At 39.9% G+C, this 20212-nt stretch overlaps 1 protein-coding gene and 1 long non-coding RNA gene across 7 annotated transcripts in view; one reads left to right on the plus strand and one right to left on the minus strand.

The window, feature by feature from the left end:
- Nucleotides 1-20212, minus strand: part of LOC126091886 (uncharacterized) — a 403209-nt gene that overhangs the window by 163207 nt on the left and 219790 nt on the right. The window lies entirely within an intron of this gene.
- LOC126091885 (F-box only protein 22-like) overlaps nt 1-20212 on the plus strand; it is a 486064-nt gene that overhangs the window by 61538 nt on the left and 404314 nt on the right. For 4 of the 5 annotated variants that reach the window (XM_049907173.1, XM_049907180.1, XM_049907174.1 and 1 more), the window contains exon 3: nt 9551-9641. The exons of the other annotated variant lie outside the window; for it this stretch is intronic. In XM_049907173.1, the coding sequence (XP_049763130.1) occupies nt 9551-9641 (91 nt within the window). The remainder of the gene's footprint in view (nt 1-9550; nt 9642-20212) is intronic. 5 annotated transcript variants of the gene reach the window in all.

Below are 20212 nucleotides of genomic sequence, written 5' to 3' on the forward strand. Positions count from 1 at the left end.
ATTTCATCAAATCTAGTACCTCTAATTCCCTATCTTTCCAGGTTATTTACTAGAGTTGCATGATCTATAATATAAAACACTTTTTATGTACATGTAATTTTATGTTCATAATTGTATGTTAAACTGTTTAAGTTATAAACTTCTTATCTTGTCACTCTACTCCACATTTATTCATTTTAGTTCAGCAATCTCAGTGCATTCTGAAAGATGCATCATTTAATGCATCCATTTACCTCCACTCCCTTTCCATTTCCATCCTAATTGTGTATGAGAAAAGCAATTGTAGGAAGCTTCTGCATAAATGCAGGATGTAATTACACATAGACTGTATGTAACAGCACACAAATCAATCAGGTCGCCACATAGATGCCGACTGGTATTCTAACTGCAAGTAATCTGTTGTTGTTCTGGGTAAATTCATGCCCCCCCCCCCCCCCACCCACACACACACACACACACACTTTAAAAAAAAGATTGCTGGTCACCTGACCTGGGGAGGTTGGGGTGCTGAGCTATCACTGCACTCCCACTAAAGGGAGAAATAAATAATAATTGTCAGTTTATGAAATTGCTTGTTGATCCAGGCAGAATCACACTCAATGTCTGCATTGCATGAAAGTTGCAGCCTCTTCACGTGACGTCTGGCACAGCACAGCACAGTATGCATGCCATCCGTGTCTTCATGTCTTGACGTGGAGTGGGAGATGCACTTGGGCCCGTGCTGTAGTGGCATGTGTATCAGCACAATTTTAGGCATTCAGTTAAATCAGTTGAAATTGATTAATGACTTGACTTTCTTTTACCTGGATAGCTAGTGACCTGTCACACTATACAGTTACTAGATCAGGCTGTGCTAAGGATACTCCACAGTTTTAAATTGCAGGCTTCAACATAAAAAGATGTGTTCTGTCATAGCCAGGTCTCTGAAAACAAATGTGGCTTGTTTATGATATAAGGCAGGTGTTGGCTGCAGCTCTTTCTTCCATGGGTTACATATCCAGGTTTTGTGCATCAGGTGCAGCAGACAGAGAAACAACTCGGCAACCATAGAGGCTCACTGTAAACGAGCTGTGCCACAGATGACTGACAGTCCTCCTCCATTGCACTCCACAGTCCAAGGAGCACTAGTGAGACTGTGTCCACCTGAGACCAAGTTGTGTAGCTCTTTATGACAGCCTTAAGACGACAGTAAAAGCCGTCTACCATACCATTAGAAGCCATTTGACACGGCATCATTCTTCTGAGGTGAATGCCATACAATCATGCGATGGAATGGAACACCACAGCCTCCCATTGGTAACTTTGGCCAAATGTCACCTGTGCCATACAACTTTAAGTAGTGACATAAGCCGTACCATTCTCTGTCTCACCTTGTAGTGGTAAAATTTATGGGAACCTCATGACTCTTTCAGTCACTATAAGTCAGCAACAGAAGTTGTGAGAAACAGGTACTGGGCCAATGAGTTTCACATGCAAAAGTCTAATTTGGGGGGCGGCTGGTGAAATGATGTAGATGTGGCCTTAGACTATAAACCTGAAATATTTTGTGGCATTGTAGGCAGCCAGGAGCTCTGTATAAAATAATGGCCAAGAACACTGTTTTTCTGGTACCCTTTTGGAGAAAAACTCTTAAGGGGTTGCTGCAGAGGTGCATCCACAGAATAGGCTGACACCTCTGAAAAGATTGTCAGATGGGCTCCAGCTACAGGATGTGTGAGCAGTGCAATCCACAACAGGCTGGTTCGGTGTACTTTGAATACTTCTTGTAGGTCATTATTCCACATGAGGGCTATAGAGCCATGCACTGTAAGCCCAAATAGGATCACATGTAGTGTCACTCAGACTTCGACAGTGTGAGGCATAAAAATGGCACTATGAGGTATAAAATGACAATGAAGGCTGTTGCATGTAGACACAGTTCCCGCAATGACATCAGAACCGGGTACTGTCTTAGGGGGACAACCTTCTCTGAAGTTGGAGACGGCATATAAATTGAATCCGACAAAGCCCACATTCGTAGTGCTGATAACATAGATAGTACAGATGATAGAGACACTGTTGTGACTATGAAGTCTTTCACAACAGAGTCCTTGCTTAAAAAGTTCTTGGTTTACTTGGTGTGTCAAATTTGGATAAAATCCCGAGCTTTCGATGACTATCTCTGTCATCTTCGTCAGGGGTAAGACTGACTGTCGTGGACCAGTGAGGCTTCTGCTTTTTAAGTAGTGGACGCCACCTCTGTACACACCGTTTTCACTGTGACGTCATCCAGCCAATGAGAAGCCATCCACTGCTTAAAAAGCGGAAGCCTGACCTGTCCACGACAGTCAGTTTTACTCCTGACGAAGATGATGGAGGTAGTCATTGAAACCTTGGGATTTTATCCAAATTTGACGTGGCAAGTAAACCGAGAACTTTTTATGCAATAGAGACACTGGTTGTAATGCAGTGACTTCAGAATAAATAACGACGAGATAGACTCGGCAGGGCAGAGTGGCAAGGAGATTAGGTGCAGGTCCTTCCAGATGATTTGATCTTTCTCAAGGTTCAAAAGACACCATTAAGCTGCATGTGGACATCCTCTGGGCATACTGTGTTGTGATCTCCACCTGAAAAGATCCAGTAGCATTAAACACATCCAGAAAGCCTCAGTGTACTCACACCATTCTTCATCTGTAAGAACGCCTTTTTTCTGTGCCAGAAGTAAGTTTGCATGAGGATGGAATTTTAATCAAATATCCTATGGGAATGGCAATTCTGGGGTATCAAAGCAACACAGATAATTTGCATGATGCAGACGGTCTGCATTAATGTTAGAAGTTGTGCAGCAGTAATCAGTACACAGACATCCGTTCAGAGGTTTTATACTATCTTCAATCAGACTCATTTAGGTTTTCTTCTGCATATTCAATTATTCATTCTGAAAATCAAGATTATTGGGCCTCAAAACTCAGCTTCACTTTCTTTACTAGATTCCAAGTGATTTGTCGTCATGATTAAGACATGGAGCTCTATTGAGAAAAACAGATCTTGTCTGTCCTAAATCGAATTTTCTGTGGTTTGTGTGAATTACTGCAATCCAGAGTCTCCACTGAGTAGACAGTGTTGAGTTCATTTCCCCATCCTTATCTAGCTGAACTTAGCTCTGCTCTGTGAGCAAACTGTTGAGAGGGTGATGAACACAAATAGAAGATGATATTAACAACAGCCTTCTGCTCCTTTCAGAAGTAGTAGTTTTTGTTTCTTCTCCTGCATCTTTGTCTGCCTGTCATTTTCCTTTCCTCTGTTTATTCTTCTGTTATAATTAGTTAATAAAGTCTATTTCAAATTTTTCAATTAAATGTTTATCAAATCTGGATTCAGTTACAAGTGATGCAGCCTAGAAAACTTAGAGAGAATTTGAAAACATTATTATTTAAGTTGATTAGTTACCTAATTAAGATTAATGTTACTACTGATTGATAGCAAGCAAATAAAAATAAATTAGTCTATAATTTGAGATAATAATCCAAAGAGTTATATCATGAGCATGTGCTTAATGACATAGAGATATAAATTATAGACTCATCATGGCAATGAATGATTTGTAAAGAAACAATAATGATTTTGATAGAATAATTAGCTATTTGTCTTGGACATTGATATTGTGCTGAGCGAACAATTACAGTAAAAATTTTTAATTAATTAAGGACTACATCATGTTTCATTAAGGATATTGGAATTACTACATTCAGGGGATAGCACATTTACACCTTAATGGTTTTTGTTCCTGATAATGTAATCATATATTGTTAAGCTCTCAGGTTTTCAAATGTTGTCCTTTGCAATCACAGCAATCAGTGTTTCCTTCTCATCCCGTCCAGTAGGTCTCCCCTCATGCGAGGGTCTGGGCAACTTTTCTGAACACTCCCTACTTTCCTTAACCTCACTAGTCATTTTCTTTCAGCTCTCTTCCTTCCTCTTCAACCCTTCTGCCTGAAGAAGGAATAGCTAGCTTCAAAGGATTGCAAATTTCAATATGTTTATTAGAGTGTTCTCTTGCTGCCACTTGACGAGTAGATCTTTTGTCCGTTCATTTTCAAAAATTGATTATTTTCGTTGATAATATAGTCAGTTTCAATTGAAATGCAATTTACAAAATCACAATACAAGACACGAAAATAATTTTCATGTTGATTTTGCTGACTAATCTGGGATTCAGAGTTGAGTTACAGACACTGATGTAGTTCTGGTCAACAAACACTATAACATAAAGCAAGAAATTATGAATGCCTCATATCAACATCTTCATTTCCCCTCTATCCAACATCTGGTCGGGTTGGGATATCAATGATCCATCGCCACTTTACTCGGCCTTTCCACCATTCTTCTTCCACAATTTTGTTCCATAGTAGGTTTCTCCTCCTTAAACTCATCTTTCTCGGTCTTCCTCTTGGCCTCTTGCCCTCAATCTTGAACTCCATCATTCTTCTTGGTATTCTTCCCTCCCCCATCCTCTTCATATGCCCAAACCATTTTAATCTATTCTTTTCAATTTTCTCAGTCAACTTCTCCACCCCAATTTCCTTCCTAACATCTTCATTTTTCACTCTGTCTCTTCTCGTCTTCCCTAGCATACTTCTCAGAAACTTCATTTCACTGGATTTTATCGTACTCGCCTCTCCTCTAGTCATAGTCAAAGTCTCTGAGCTGAGCTGTAAATTAGTATGGCTGTGAAGTAATGTCTTGTATAGCACCAGTTTGCACCTCATTGGTACTTCCCTTCCCCATACCAAGCCCCTCACACACTGGTAAAATGTACTACTCTGTTGTATTCTTTTGCTGATTTCTGTCTCCAAACAAGCTTTCACCATTAATACACTTGCCAAATATTTATAGGTGTCCACTATTGCAATATCCTGTCCCTTGATATGAATTAGTTCTTGCCCTCTCTATCCTCTCTGGTTACCACCATGGTCTTGCTTTTCTCCACACTAAATTTCATTCCATATTTCTTGACCTTATCATTTAGGATGTCTATTTGTTTTTGTATCTGCTTACTGCTTGTTCCCCACACCACAATATCATCCGCAAATAGTAACAGCTTCATGTCCCTTCCTCTATGGGCTTCTTTCGTCTCTTTGACTATTTCAGCCATCACCATTATAAATAGTAGTGGTGATATCACACTTAACATCCTTAAACCATTCAATTCTTCCAACTGGTATCTGTACACAGCTAGAGCTTTTTTCATACATTGCCTGCATGACATAAAGTGTTTGCTTTCCGACTCCCTTTCTCTTCAAGGTTACCCATATCTTTACCCTGGGAACGCTGTCATATGCTTTCACTAGGTCGATAAATGTCATCACCAGATCTTTCCCATACTCCCAATGTCTATCCATCAACTGTCTCATACTAAAGATTGGGTCCACTGTTGATCTACCATGACAAAAGCCATACTGCTCTCCTTCTAACTGCCCTTCCATTTTTTCTCTCACTCTTCTTTCCAGTATCCTCTCCATTATTTTTGCTACTTGGGATTTGAGTGTGATCCCTCAATAGTTGTCATATACTTTCCTGTCACCCTTCTTGAAAACTGGGATTATTATTCCCTTTCCCCATTCTTCAGGTACAAATTTTTGGTTCCAAATGCATCTTACTAGTCTATATAGCCACTGTTGCCCAACTGGTCCAGATGCCTTTATCATCTCCACAGTAATTTCATGTATCCCAGGTGCCTCTCCTGTTTTCATTTTTCTCAGAGCTAGTTCCACTTCTAACATCATTATATCCTCCTCTTCTTCCAGACCCCTGCCCCCCCTGCCGTACTTCTATTCACTTTCCAGTGCTGTTCTTCATATTTAGTAATTTATCAAAGTACTCTTTCCATCTTTTCCTTATCTCCTCTGGTTGCATTAATAGCTCTCTGCTATCCTTCTTTCACTAGCTTTGTGTATGCTTTTTCTTTCCTCATACTCTTTGTAATTCCTTATATCATCCTCTTACCACTAGTAACATCTTTTTCCAACTCTCGGGTGAATTTCTCCCAGCTTTTCCCTTTTCCTCTTTTCTTCTGCTACCATTTTCTTACACTTATTTTTACTATCCTGTTATTTCCTTTTACTTTCAGCTGTTCGGTCTCTGTTCCATTCATGCCAGGCTTTCTTCTTTTTCTTTTACTGCCTCTTTCACCCTCTCATTCCACTATGGTGTCTCCTATTCCTTTACCCTTCCGGACACTCTGCCACAGGTCTTCTCAGCAGAACTTACAAACGCTTCTTGAACTTACCCCATTCCTCTACCGTATTACCATACTCGGTGTTAGGGATTTTACACTTAAGAAACTCCTTAAACTTTTCTTGTACCATGCCATCCTTTAGTTTCCACACTTTTATTTTCCTTTCCCTTTCTTCCTTTATGTCTTTCAATTCATCGAATCTCATGTTTACCACCACCATTCAGTGGTCTCCTGGGAGTGCAGTTACATCCGTCAACTGTCTGATTTTTCTTTTCCACCAGAAAGTAATCAATGACCATCTTTGTCTGTCTATCACCCCATCCATATCGCGTTATCTTTTGGCTATTCTTTTTATAGAACCACGTGTTGCCCACAATCAGCCCGTTCCTTTCACAGAAGTCAACCAATGTCTGTCCTTCCTCATTTTTCCTCCCATATCCATATGGACCAGTTATCTCCTCCTTCCGTAGCCTTTCTTTGCCTACCTGCACATTTAGGTCACCCATTACTTTTGCTTCCACATCTGTAATATTACACTCTAATACTTCAAGGAAATCCTCTATGTTCTCTTCTTTATTTCCTGTTTGTGGTGCACATACTTGGATGAAGTCCTTCACTACATTCCTTTTCCTCATCCGAATCCTCATCATCCTATCACTTGTGTATTCTACTGCTTCCACATATTCCTCTAGGTTTGGTTTTACTATGATACCTACTCCATTTTTGGCTTCCTGTCCACCACTCCAGTAGAGTGTGTAGCCTGTCCTCATTTTCCTCCTTCCTCTTCCCTTCCATCTAACTTCACTAAGTCCCATCAGTTCTATGTTCTCCTTTTCTATGAAGTCTATCAACTCTTCCGCCTTCGCAGTAAGGGTCATCACATTAATATACCCACCTTCATTGTATTGGTGCCTAATCGCCCACTTCTCACAGTTCCCCCAGCATCCCAAGAACTGTGTGTCGCCTGCAGAGAATGCCCTGGCCTTTTCCGAGGCTGGTTCTGGAGTACCATTTCATATATAGGCCATTATTACAATGGGGTCGCCACTCGCAAGGGCATTTTAGAGCTGCTGCCAGCATAAGTTTAGGCCGCTCCTAACATGGAGAACAGACGCTGTTTGTAGCCACCCCTCTGGAGTACAGACACTACGGGAAGTAAGGTACGAAGACAGTTCTTCTACTTTTCCACCATTGGAACGTGTAAAATCCTCTTCCACTTTCCAACCGTTGTCTGTCGTCACCTGTTACCCTGGCGAGGGGCCCTTACAGGGTACTACCATCCGGAGCCAGATGGACCCAGGTTTTTTAACAATGTTGTTGTTCCTCCTCCTCCTGCTCCCCCCCGCCCACCCCCACCAATTGCAAGGTGAGGCCCTGGGCTTGGGACCGGCACAGATGGTCAAAATGAAATTAAAAATGCAGTTCATTAGTCACTTCTGCAAATTATCTGAGAATCTAGTTTCAAAGAGTGAAAATTCCATAGCTGTATGGCAGTAGCAGAGTTCATTGGAAGACTGCACAACAAAGCAATAGCGTATTGAAACAGGCTCTGATGTCACAGTTTTAAGCAACTATTTTCTTAAAAAAATACCGATATAAACAAGTAAACATAAAGCTATCAATAAAAGATAAACAACAGATATTAAATATAACTGAGAAAGCATCAGCACTTTCAAAGTAGTAGATTTTCTTCTAATTTACGAGATTGAATTTGGCTGATGTAATCACAAATAAACTTAAGCATTGTAATTATAGTTCATTGTTGATACAATGTACGGATTAATTTTCTGAGTATTGATTTACCATTATATGAACCACGTCCTGGACACTTCTCCTAGTTAACGGGATCTGGAGAGCATGACGAATAAATAAGAGTGATCATATGTGGAATGAGTCAAGGTATACATTAGCTGCCTGGCACCAGTTTTGCACATTACACACACAACTAACTGCTATTTACTGTTTGCACCTAAAAAGACAAAATCTTTGTAAGAATATTTGCAGGAGAACTTTGGAAATAGCTGCTCTTTTCCACATTTATTTTGAGTTCTTACTGTTTGTCTCCTACGTCTAGCTTAATTATGGCTTATGCATGACCACATTGATATAAATATTAGTCATGAACTGACTGTAAGAATAGAGGGATGTTTACAGTGGACATTCATACTTGTTGTGCAGCAACAGGAGAATCTTTAAGTCTTGATAATCAAACAATATGCAAAGAGTGCTGTAAATAAAATATGTTTAAGTTTTCTTTTGATATGTGTGTATTCTCATTTTGTCAATTTTTATCAAATGGGAACTCCAGAAAGCAGTTCCTCTCTTTGAAATGGTTTTGCAAAACACAGTTAATCTTCAGTTGATTTTTTTTTTTATGAACAACAAATGCTATTAAAGAATAAATCTACTGGAAAATGTGTTTAAGAACTCCATGATCTTTGATGATGCCCGTACAACAGCTACTATTTACTTTACTCAAGATTCGTACTTGTCAAATAAATTGAATAAATAAATTATTTACTATAACCTCACTGCCCTGGAAGACAGTACTTTAAGGTAGCAGAGGGTGAATGTATACAAAGTAAGCAAATACCCAGTTCTTTATGTCAGCATAATCGGAAGGACTGTGAAGTGCAACAATTTCTGAACTGTGGTTTCTGTTGCAACATGTTAAAGCAGTTAATCACTCTGTAATTGTATGCACATATTTTATGTAGACTATTAATGTCTGTTTCTAGTATGAGCAGAATATTTGTATTTTTCTCAACTTTCATAATGTATGTGTTCATCTTATAATTTACACTGTAATTGGATAGGTTAAAAATCTACTCACCAAGTGGTGACAGTAGAAAACATGTATGACAGTTAAAGAAATGTGCTAGCTTTTGGAGCCACTGGCTCCTTTTTCTGGCAGAGGGTTGAAGAGGAAGAAAGACTGAAGGAAAAGGACTGGAGAGGTTTAGTAAATGGGGAAGAGTTTAGAAAAGGCATCCAGGAGACTTCCTGGATGACATGAGAAGTCCGTAAGTCCTGTCCCGTAAGTCTCCCCGACTCAGAGTTCTAGATGATTTTCCTGAACTCTCCTCATTTCCTAAACTTTATCAGTCCTTTTGCTTGACCCCTCTTCCTTCCCCTTCATCCTTTCTGCCAGAAGGAGCCACTGGTTCCGAAGTCTTGCACATTTCTTTGACCTTCATATATGTTTTCTCGTGCTGCCACTTTGTGAGTGGATTTTTTATTTATCAAATTACGTTATGTTTTCAAAAATTATTTTCATTGTTATATTGTATACTGATTCTTACTAGCTTTTTTTTTTCTTTTCTGTTACAGAAGTAAGACTGCGATGGCCAAAGCAAATTCATCAAAGACCAAAAATAAGACCCCCACAATGTTCGTGGAGAAGAATAAAAGAGAAAGTGAGGTAATATACTTCAAAGAATATACTCTCCTTCTGTCCATTTTTGCATATGGTCCAAGCTAATAACATTCCTTAGCAATCTGTACGTAAACACTTTCACAGCCTTGCTCTTATGTTATCATTAGAACAGCTGTTAAAAGAAATTGTAAAGATAGTGGGAAAAAATGTAGTATCAGTGTAGTAGCAAAATTTGACTGTTGTTGAGCATGTTACATTTGGAGTTTAAGTGCATTTCAAGTGTAGCTTTTGTTTTCTCCATTTCTCACAGCATACGATTGGAAATACTGTTCTTGTAATACTATTCATAAAAATATAAAATTTTGTCACGGTTTTCCTATGTAAGTCATTGCTTTTTAATAGAAGTACTTAAATATAAGTGACAAATTTATAAATGAAAGATAAAAATATTTAAATCAATACTTGTGATTTACACAAATCATGACTGCAGTGTTGAAGAGGTGAGTACAGTATAATTACACATTTAATAGCTCCACTGTGCTATAGGCAATTTTTACCCCAAAATCTAGCTGCACCTGGTTATATCTTCATTGGTTCTAAAAAATTTATCTTAGATTGTGGTACTTTGTTTATCAAATAAATGGGTAATTTTTTGCCCTGAATTCTCTCTATAAAATGTAAATTCTTAAATTATGAATTACAATCTGTTTTGCAGAACAACATTGCAGACAGATGTTTCTACAGAGGTTAGGCATGTTATTTCTGTTCTTTAACCCTTAACTACTATGGCCATTCGCAGGAACACAATTACTATGGAGGGTTCTCACAGACCACATTTTTCTATTTTATATATCAAACCATAATTTTGCTGAATATATATAGTTTCTTGACTTCCAGTCATTCATTACACTTCTTAGAGGTGGCTTTTGTAGAAATTTGATTTTTTTTAAACATTGCGGTATTTTAAACACTTCAACAACTAAAACAAAGCGAAATCTGGAGTATATTTTTATTTTATGAGTTACAAAAATAACAGCAAATAGTTAGCTCTATACTCACACATAGATTTTCATCAGAGGGATTATATTACAAATTGGCAATATAACTAGGTGGAAAAATCCGACATGACTTACGATAAATTGTGTGCGAAGTCAGCTTTCAGTTTACGACTCACTTTGCAATGTAGAGCGAATATTTCAGTCCATAAGTCTATGAATGGAGAAACTTTGCCACCATTTTACTTCTAAAATTACAGGTAAAAACTAAGTACTTGTTCTCATGTGCCACTGAATCGTACTTTAGTCAATTTCCACCAGCAAACACTTCACGCAGACCTTCCTGGAACACTCCAAACAAATCGGAACACCACGCTGTTGACGTTGATACCTTGTTTTCCTCTTCAGACAAGGAGGGCAAAAGGTGCACGTTTTTCGATTTTCGAATTCTTCTTTCAGAGTCTGAGGCTCATCTTGCAATTGAAGACCTGTCTCACATAACACACGTTGCTCAGAAGGCCCAGCTTTCCCCACCATGGAGAAACAGTAGCACGCAATAAAAACGCGGCACGCAAACACTATGGTACGTCTGTGAGACCTCTCAAGGCTAATAATTATGAAACAAAGAGCAGCAACAATGCAAGAATGCTGGCACGTGTAGCTTCACAGCCAATAGAAAGGTACATGGAGGAGTCCATTTGGCTTTGCAGGGGTGTGAGAAATATCTCGACACAAAAATTAGTAGCGGTCTGAGAGACGGTCGATAGTAGTTAAGGGTTAATGAGATATTGGCATTGAACAAAATAACTTAACTTTACAGAAAATGCCCTACCTTAAATGTTGACTTAGCTGTGATATGACAAAAGTAGCAGATGCCCGGTTGTTTACGTTTCCGATATTCTCCAAAAGTGTAATAAATATCCATAAAGAATGTGATTCACCATATAGGGAAGATCTTGTGTCCCAGACAGGTACTTTCTTTGAAAGTAGACCACACACTCACATTCACGCAAACACAACTCACACATGCATGACCACTGTTTCTAGTCAGTGAGGCTGGACTATGAGAAACTGTGCATGGTGGGAGAAGCAATCTGGGTTGTGGGTGTGAGGAGGAGGCGGGGGTGGGATATAAGGATAGTGATGGGAGACAGTAAAGTGTTGGTTGTGGGAGCATGCAGGGACATGGTGTGGGCAAGGTGGGGCAGCTAGGTGCAGTCCCCAGGTGGAGGAAGGGGCCGGGGGAGGGGGGGCTGTGGGTGCATTGGTGAAATAGAAGGCTGTGTAGTGTTGCAGTGGAGGGAAGGAGATGGGAGGCTAATGAAGGTTGAGACCAGGGGGATTATGGGGAAAGAAGATATACTGCAGGGAGAGTTCCCACCTGTGCAATTCAAGATAGCTGGTGTTGGCAGGAAGGATCCAGGTGGCGGAGGCTGCGAAGCAGTCATTGACGTGAAGAACACTGTGTTGAGAGATATAGTCAGCGTCTGCGTAGTCCAGCTGTGTGTTCGTCACAGTTCGTTGGTGGCTATACACGCTTATTGGTTGTCTTGGCCTTAGCTTATAAACCATTTGACTGCTTCCACAGGTAGCCCTGCCTTTGATGGGGTAGGTGATGCTTGTCACCAGACTGGAGTAGGTTATGCAGGGTGTCTACGACCCGGGACAACCGGGAGATCCGGGAAAAACCCGGGATTTTTTTCATCCGGGAGAAAACCGGGAAAAACCCGGGATATTTTTATAATTCGGGGAATTTTTCATTGTTTTGTAATTTTGACTAGTAAGAACCGACACACTAACAAAGGATATTACTGTATCCCGGTACTGCAAAATAATACTTCAACAATAAAACATAAACGAGAGAAAAAAACGAAAATAACTTAAATTGCAAAGGAAATGCGCCATATACGACGACGACACAAGTGCTCATGCAAGCGTCTGCCGATTGAAAATTTGTCAAAGGCTTTAGGAAGACTATGCAGTGCTCCATAACAACAAATTGCCTCCAATGAGCGTGAAGTCGCAATTGTTTACATTCGATTTGTTTTAGCAGTTAACGCGCGTGCTCATGCGCATGCGCAGTAGAATCACGTTTGAATAGTAGATTCTCCCGTTTCTGTCAACTGGAATGTGGCTGTTGGCTGTGCAAGCAGTCGCAGCAAGCAGCTAGATACTTCCAGGAAAAGGGGGCGCCTAATTCATATTCTTGAGAGGAAAAAAACTTGTTTCACAAAGCGCCTAGCATCCAGCGCACATTTGCCTATCAATTAGTCATATGATTTTGAAACGCTTCTCTGTTGATATTTGAACACATTTTAAGTTGATTTCTGAATGAATCATAAGCTGACTTTTGAATGCATGCATAGTGTACGTGATGTCTCTGTCAGGAGAATCCTCATCGCATCTAGAAATAAACTTTCCACAGACAAAAGGGGACGGGGCTATACGAGCTGAGTGGAGTAAAGCCGAATGGATGAATGGCAATCGCTGTCTGATTATGTGGCTGATTGGGTGTGGGAATGATCAGCGTTGTTATAATTACTAGCGAAATCCATAGATTCATACTATCAGAATGGAAATAAACGACTGACAGGAATAACAAGGTGAGAAAGATTATGTATTATCTTCTCGGTGTGTCCAAGAAAATGAAGTTTTGACAGAAAATGTTTGGCCAGATCGCTACACTAGTAAGGACCAGTAGTACAGTCCCCGGCTACCAGCCCCTTAAGTTCTATTATGGAAGTAACGCGGAAAACGTGTTGTACGAACACGTAACAACGCCTAACCGGAGAATAATTGCGGGAGAACTAAACCAGTGATTCTGGCAGGGTTAGTGAAGTTAATCGGCGAACAAATTTTGACAGTGGCAGCAATAGCTACAGAATTGGTGATGACAGGATTGTTTGTTAGAACGAGGACGGAGAAGAAACGAGGACATCACACAAATTATGGAAGAATAAGACGATTCCAAATTTATATAAAAATTTCGTAATACTAGTTTTCGATGTCATGCTAGACAAGCTGGTGCATATGAATGAAACGTGAAACTATTTCGTAACATAAAGCTTTTTGCTTGTAGTGGGCCTAATAGGCATTTGATATTGATACTTATTGGATTATATTCTGTCGTGTTATAAAAATGACCATTTGTGCCAAAACAGTCTCGTTTATTTGGTGTGTTATAAAATTGCTGCCGTATTAGAAAGGCCTATTTTGTTTTATCTAGCAGACAGTGACAAAATAGACGTAATCAGATCGAGAAACCACACCAGTCTTGGGTATTATTTGTATTAACAGCTTTTTCAGTATTAGATAACTACATTTTGATTTTCCATGTAGTAAAACGTCTGACAAACTTTGATGAGTTAAAAGATTCTTTCACAGAAAGGAAAACACACCATGTAAAGCTGTAGCAAGATTAGAGAGAAAAAAATGCTAGGAGCTAAGGTTTGAAGAAATGTGTAATTTCTTGCTTATCTCTTGTCAGTACTGGTTTTATATATCCTATATTTAATTTTATAACACACAAAACAGCAAGTTATTAACTAATGGGAAATGAAGAGTTCAGATTTTCCGAAGAGTTCTTGTTCTCTCGATTACAAATAATCCCATCCGCTATTAATTGCGAGATTTTTTTTTAAGAGAGGCAGCCTGCCAAACCGGCCGACTGGAAGCAGGAGAGGCACCACAGGACATTTCAATTTCCACTCTCCTGAATATAGTTTGGACGTGCAGTAGAAAAATGCTTTATGAAGAGGCATGGAACTGCACTTGGGCATACTTAAAACCAAATAATATGTCTTACATTTCCTCGAATACATACATTTTATGTTTCAGACTTTTCAGAAAGATGTGCGCTACAAGATGAACATATTTTGAAAATTCGATTTTTTTTTTAGTATTGACCCGGTTCGCAAATGTCGTAGATCCGGGGCTGATGCACAGAGTCGTGATGACTGGGTGTTGTGTGATGTCCCCAGGTTAGTTAGGTTTAAGTAGTTCTAAGTTCTAGTGGACTGATGACCATATATGTTAAGTTCCATAGTGCTCAGAGCCATTTGAACCATTTGATGCACAGAGCAATCTGAGCTATAGTGGGTAGTCTCCACGTGACCTGTGTTTACATAATTACTAAAGGCTGAAATATGTCATTAGTTTCAGATTTTATTTTATTTCCACCTTTCTGACAGTCAAGCATTAATCGCCTTGCGGAACAATGAAGTTATTTTTGTCTGTTTGCTAAAGAAATTTGACTTTTGCTAATCTTTTCCGCAGAGGCAGTCAATGTATCTGAAACGAAATGTTTAATTCCACAGTACTGGGTAGTTTCTACTGTTCGCTGCATTTCAAGTGCACGTTTTCATTTTCTAGCACGTATGGCATTATGCCATAATAAAGAACCAAACATGATATAATACAGTACTGGTGCTCCAAGAAAATTTACATCCTGAAAACCACACTTAAAAGCTTAATATCAGGTCGGGGTCTACGGTACTTCATTGGGAATCTGGACATACGAGTGTGCCTTCAAGTATGCACTTTAAATGTGCAGATTTTAATATGGTTCACGAAATTCCGATGCTCTTGCAGTATCATCTTTCATCGATGATTTTTTACACGTACGTACATACGGGCTTCCTACGTCATGATATCTACCCAAACGCGGTGTCGCCTGTTTCCTGAGCTCTCTGGCAACTGCTGAAACGAACCTATTTGTAACAGGTCGCGGGAAAATATTATGATTGGTGCTTTGAAAAGCGTTACTTTCAAAGTAAATATCCTTTTACGTAAGTTGAACTACGTACAAGAATGGACCGTGAATTTATTAAATCACAAAGCGTTTGACTCTCATTTAAAAATCAGGTGTCTGATGACGAGCCATTTAGAAGCATTTCGAAGCCTCGAACCCTGAAGATCAGACATTTATGTCATTATTAAAAATTTTACAGGCACATTTGTATGATATCTCTTAAAGTGTAACATGCGCAAAAAAGATCAACAGTATATGCGAAAGCTTAGCTTCTCTTGCAGCTTGAGACCAATATTTTTTGTGAAAGCTTTGCTTTTCTTGTAACAACACTATGTATATTAATTTAAACTATTAACTTTCCCTGTTTGGCGTGCTACTTAACACTGATGTTGCTATTGGCTGACTACATCACGTGTCCTATGCTCTGAATATCCTCTGTCATCGGCTGGTGAGATCACGTGACATGAGTTACGAACGGCTTAAAGCACATCGAAATCTCGGTTTCAATGGTTCGGAAAGTAACATGTGGTGTTTGGTGGATTTTCTAATGTATGTTTTCGTAATACGAAAATACGCAGCATACATGTTGCTGCACATCAAAGATATTTCCAAAACGTGTCTTTTTCTCTGAGTTTCGTTTTCTAAAGTGCCGAGAAATTGTACGCCCGTGTACAAAACCATAACCATTCAAAGGAGTGATAGGGTAAAATATACTGTCATCCGGGAGAAAGTGTGTTTTTAACTGGGAAATCTGGGAATTTTTTTCCTTGTCCACGTAGACACCCTGTTATGGTGGGAGGATGTATGGGACAGATCTTGCATATAGGTCTGTTACAGGGATATGAGCTGTGAGGCGAGGGGTTGGGAACAGGGGTAGAGTAGAGATGGAAGAGGATATTGCATGGGTTCTGTGGGCAGTGGATATCACTGTGAGAAGAGGGGTAGGATGGTGAGTAGGACGTTCCTCATTTCAAGCCACGAGAGAGAGGTAATTGAAATCCTGGTGGAGAATGTGATTCGGTTGCTCTAGTCCTGGACGATACTGAGTCACGAGGGGAATGCTCCTTTGTGGCCGGATGGTGGGTGACTGGACAGATAAGGCACAGGAGATCTGTTTCCTTACAAGGATGGTATGCAAAGGCCTCCGTGAGACCCCTGATATATTTGGAAAGGGCCTGCCCATCACTACAGATGTGACAACTGCAGGTGGCTGAGATTTATGGAAGGGCAGTCACTTAACTGTTAATAGGTCCTTTATACAGGATCATACATGGCTGGTTTCATGATGATTTAATCACATCCTCAGGTGTATACATCTATGAAAAACATAATGAGAATTAGAAAGTATAATAATGGTTAAAATAAGGCAATCAAACCAGAAAGATAGGGGAAAAAATATTCAGGTAACTAATTTAATATTGGGTCATTAAATATACTCAGTCTCCCAACAATCGGATGGTGTCCCTGTTGTCAGAACACTTTAATTGGATGGCTACAAAATGAAACATCTAAAATTCCAATGGCTAACAGCTTCAGGATGTGTCAGGAGCACTGGGAGCTGCAGGTATGGACCTAAAAAGGTGTTCAAGTAAAACACCAGAAGAAAACTATATACAGAATTTAATCTGCATTTGGACAGGAAAATAAAGACTCACTGGTGATGAAAATTCAACACATGAGCGTAAAAGCCTCATGTTGGAGACATGACTATGACTGAAGTAGGAAGGCCAGGCAACCAAACAGCCCTGTTGACTTAGTGTTATTGAAACTGCTGGCGCGCAGTGTGTCTGAGAGAAGTGGCCAACAAGAAGTATGGAAATATGCTGCTAGAGGTTGCCAAGAAGGAGACAGAAGAAACCTGATTACAGGAGAAAGATAATGAGTAATATAACTAATACATGGAGGGGAATTGCAGGGCGTGCAGTATGCTGCTAAGGTAGAATTAAAAATTCCTTGATAAAACAATAATATAAAAGATTATAAGTGACCTATAGAAATTGTAACAAACTCATTAGGGGAACAATTAAATGGGGATTAATAACTGTGTCATAGCCTAATACTAGACATAGGTAACACAAATACATACATATATGGGCTGACAAAGGAATCTCAGACTGCAAAGACCAGTAAGTAAAAAAAAAAAAAAAAAAAAAAAAAAAAAAAAAAAGAGTAAGTTAAACGGTACTTGAAGGCTGTCGAAATTTGAGAGGATGCCGTAATGTCAAAGTTCCGACTGGCCATTCAGGGTGTAGTCAGGAAACTGAGGGAGTGCAAAATATGGACCTACTCCAGAACAGAGGAAACCACTCAGCCTGCAAGATCCAGGCAATCACAGAGGGTGGAATTATTGGTAGTTGGGAGCTCCAACGGTAGGTGCATTATGGGGACCCTTAGGGACTTGGCTGGCAAGAAGGATAAGAAATGTAATGTGCACTCCGTGTGCATACCGGGTGGGGTCATTCCAGATGTGGAAAGGGTCCTCCCGGATGCCATGAAGAGCACAGGGTGCAGCCAACTGCAGGTGGTTGCTCACGTTGGTACCAATGATGTGTGTCACTTTGGATCAGAAGAGATTCTCTCTGGTTTCGAGTGGCTAACAGAAGTGGTAAAGGCTGCCAGTCTTGCTTGCAAGATGAAAGCAGAGCTGACCATTTGCAGCATACTCAACAGGACCGATTGCGGACCTCTGTTACAGATCTGAGTGTAGGGTCTGAATCAGAGGCTCTGACAGTTCTGTGACCGTGTAGGCTGCAGATTCGTCGACTTACACCAAAAGGTGGTTGGGTTCGGGCTCCGCTGAATAGGTAAGGTGTCCACTATATGCAAGAGGCGGCTACGCAGGTAGCAGGGGCTGTGTGGTGTGGACTGGGCGGTTTTTTAGGTTAGAGGGTCTCGGGAAAACACAAGAAGGGCTTCAGTCACAAAGGGTCCGGCTGAACACAGGAAGAACGTAGATACAGGAACCATTGGTATAACAGCTGTAAATTGTCGTAGCTATGTTGGGAAAGTACCAGAGCTCCAAGCACTAATAGAATGCACTGATGCTCAATTCGTTATAGGCACTGATAGCTGGCTAAAGCCGGATATAAGCTCAGCCAAACTTTTAGCGAAGAACCTAATGGTGTTCCGAAAGGATAGGCTAAACATGATTGGCGGTGGCGTGTTTGTTGCTGTCAGCCAAAATTTTAGCGAAGAATCTAACGGTGTTCTGAAAGGATAGGCTAAAAATGATTGGCAGTGGCGTGTTTGTTGCTGTCAGAAGTAGTGTAACTTGTCGTGAAATGGAAGTAGATACTTCCTGCGAGTTAGTATGGACAGAGGTCATTGTTGGCAACTGGAATAAAATAATAATTGGATCCTTTTACCGACCTCCCTATTCAGATGATACATTTGCTGAAATGTTCAAAGAAAACTTGAGTTTGATTTCAAACACATACCCGACTCACATGATAATAGTTGGTGATGACTTTAATTTACCCTAGATATGGTGGTGAAAATACATGTTTAATTCCGGAGGTACGCATAAAATATCATCCAAAATTATGCTAAATGCATTCTCTGAAAATTCTTTCGAGCAGTTAGTTCATGAGCCCACGCAAATAGTAAACAGTTGTGGAAACACACTTGACCTCTTAGCAACAAATAATCCTGAGTTAATAATGAGCATCAAAACCGATTCAGGGATTAGTGAACATAGAGCTGTCGTAGCAAGATTGAATAATGTAATCCCAAAATCCTCAAAAAATAAGCGAAAAATATACCTATTCAAAAAAGCAGATAAAAATTCACTTGACACCTTTCTGAGAGACAATCTCCACTCACTCCAAATCAATAATAGAAGTGTAGACCAGATGTGGTTTAAATTCAAAGAAATAGTATCGGCAGCAATTGAGAGATTTGTACCAAATAAATTAACAAACGTTGGAGATGATCCTCCTTGGTGCACAAAACAGGTTAGAACATTGTTGCAGAAACAATGAAACAAACATGCCAAATTTAAACAGATACAAAATCCTGTAGACTGGCGATCTTTTACAGAAGCTCAAAATGTAGCGCGGGTTTCAGTGCGAGATGCATATAACAGTTCCCACAACGAAACTTTGTCTGGAAACCTGGCAGAAAATCCAAAGAGATTCTGGTTGTATGTGAAGTATGTTAGTGGCAAGAAACAATCAATGTCTTCTCTGCATGATAGCAATGGAGATACTATTAAAGACAGTGCTGCCAAAGCAGAGTTACTAAACACAGCCTTCCAAAATGCCTTCACAAAAGAAGACGAAGTAAATATTCCAGAATTCAAATTGATAACAGCTGCCAACATGAGTAACATAAAAGTAAATATCCTCGGAGTAGTGAAGCAACTTAAATCACTTCATAAAAGCAAGTCTTCTGGTCCAGACTGTATACCAATTAGGTTCCTTTCGGGGTATGCCGATGCATTAGCTCCATACTTAACAATTATGTACAACCGTTTGCTCGACGAAAGATCCGTACCCAAAGACTGGAAAGTTGCACAGGTCACACCAATATTCAAGAAAGGTAGTAGGAGTAATCCACTAAATTACAGGCCCATATCATTAACGTCAAAATGCAGCAGGATTTTAGAACATATATTGTGTTAGAACATAATGAATTACCTCGAAGAAAACGGTCTATTGGCAAACAGTCAACATGGGTTTAGAAAACATCGTTCTTGTGAAACACAACTAGCTCTTTATTCACATGAAGTGCTGAGTGCTATTGACAAGGGGTTTCAGATCGATTCCGTATTTCTGGATTTCCGGAAGGCTTTTGACACAGTACCACACAAGCGGCTCATAGTGAAATTCCGTGCTTATGGAATATCGTCTCAGTGATTTCCTGGCAGAGAG

The sequence above is a fragment of the Schistocerca cancellata genome, chromosome 7 (assembly GCF_023864275.1).
Source record: "Schistocerca cancellata isolate TAMUIC-IGC-003103 chromosome 7, iqSchCanc2.1, whole genome shotgun sequence".
Lineage (NCBI taxonomy): Eukaryota > Metazoa > Arthropoda > Insecta > Orthoptera > Acrididae > Schistocerca > Schistocerca cancellata.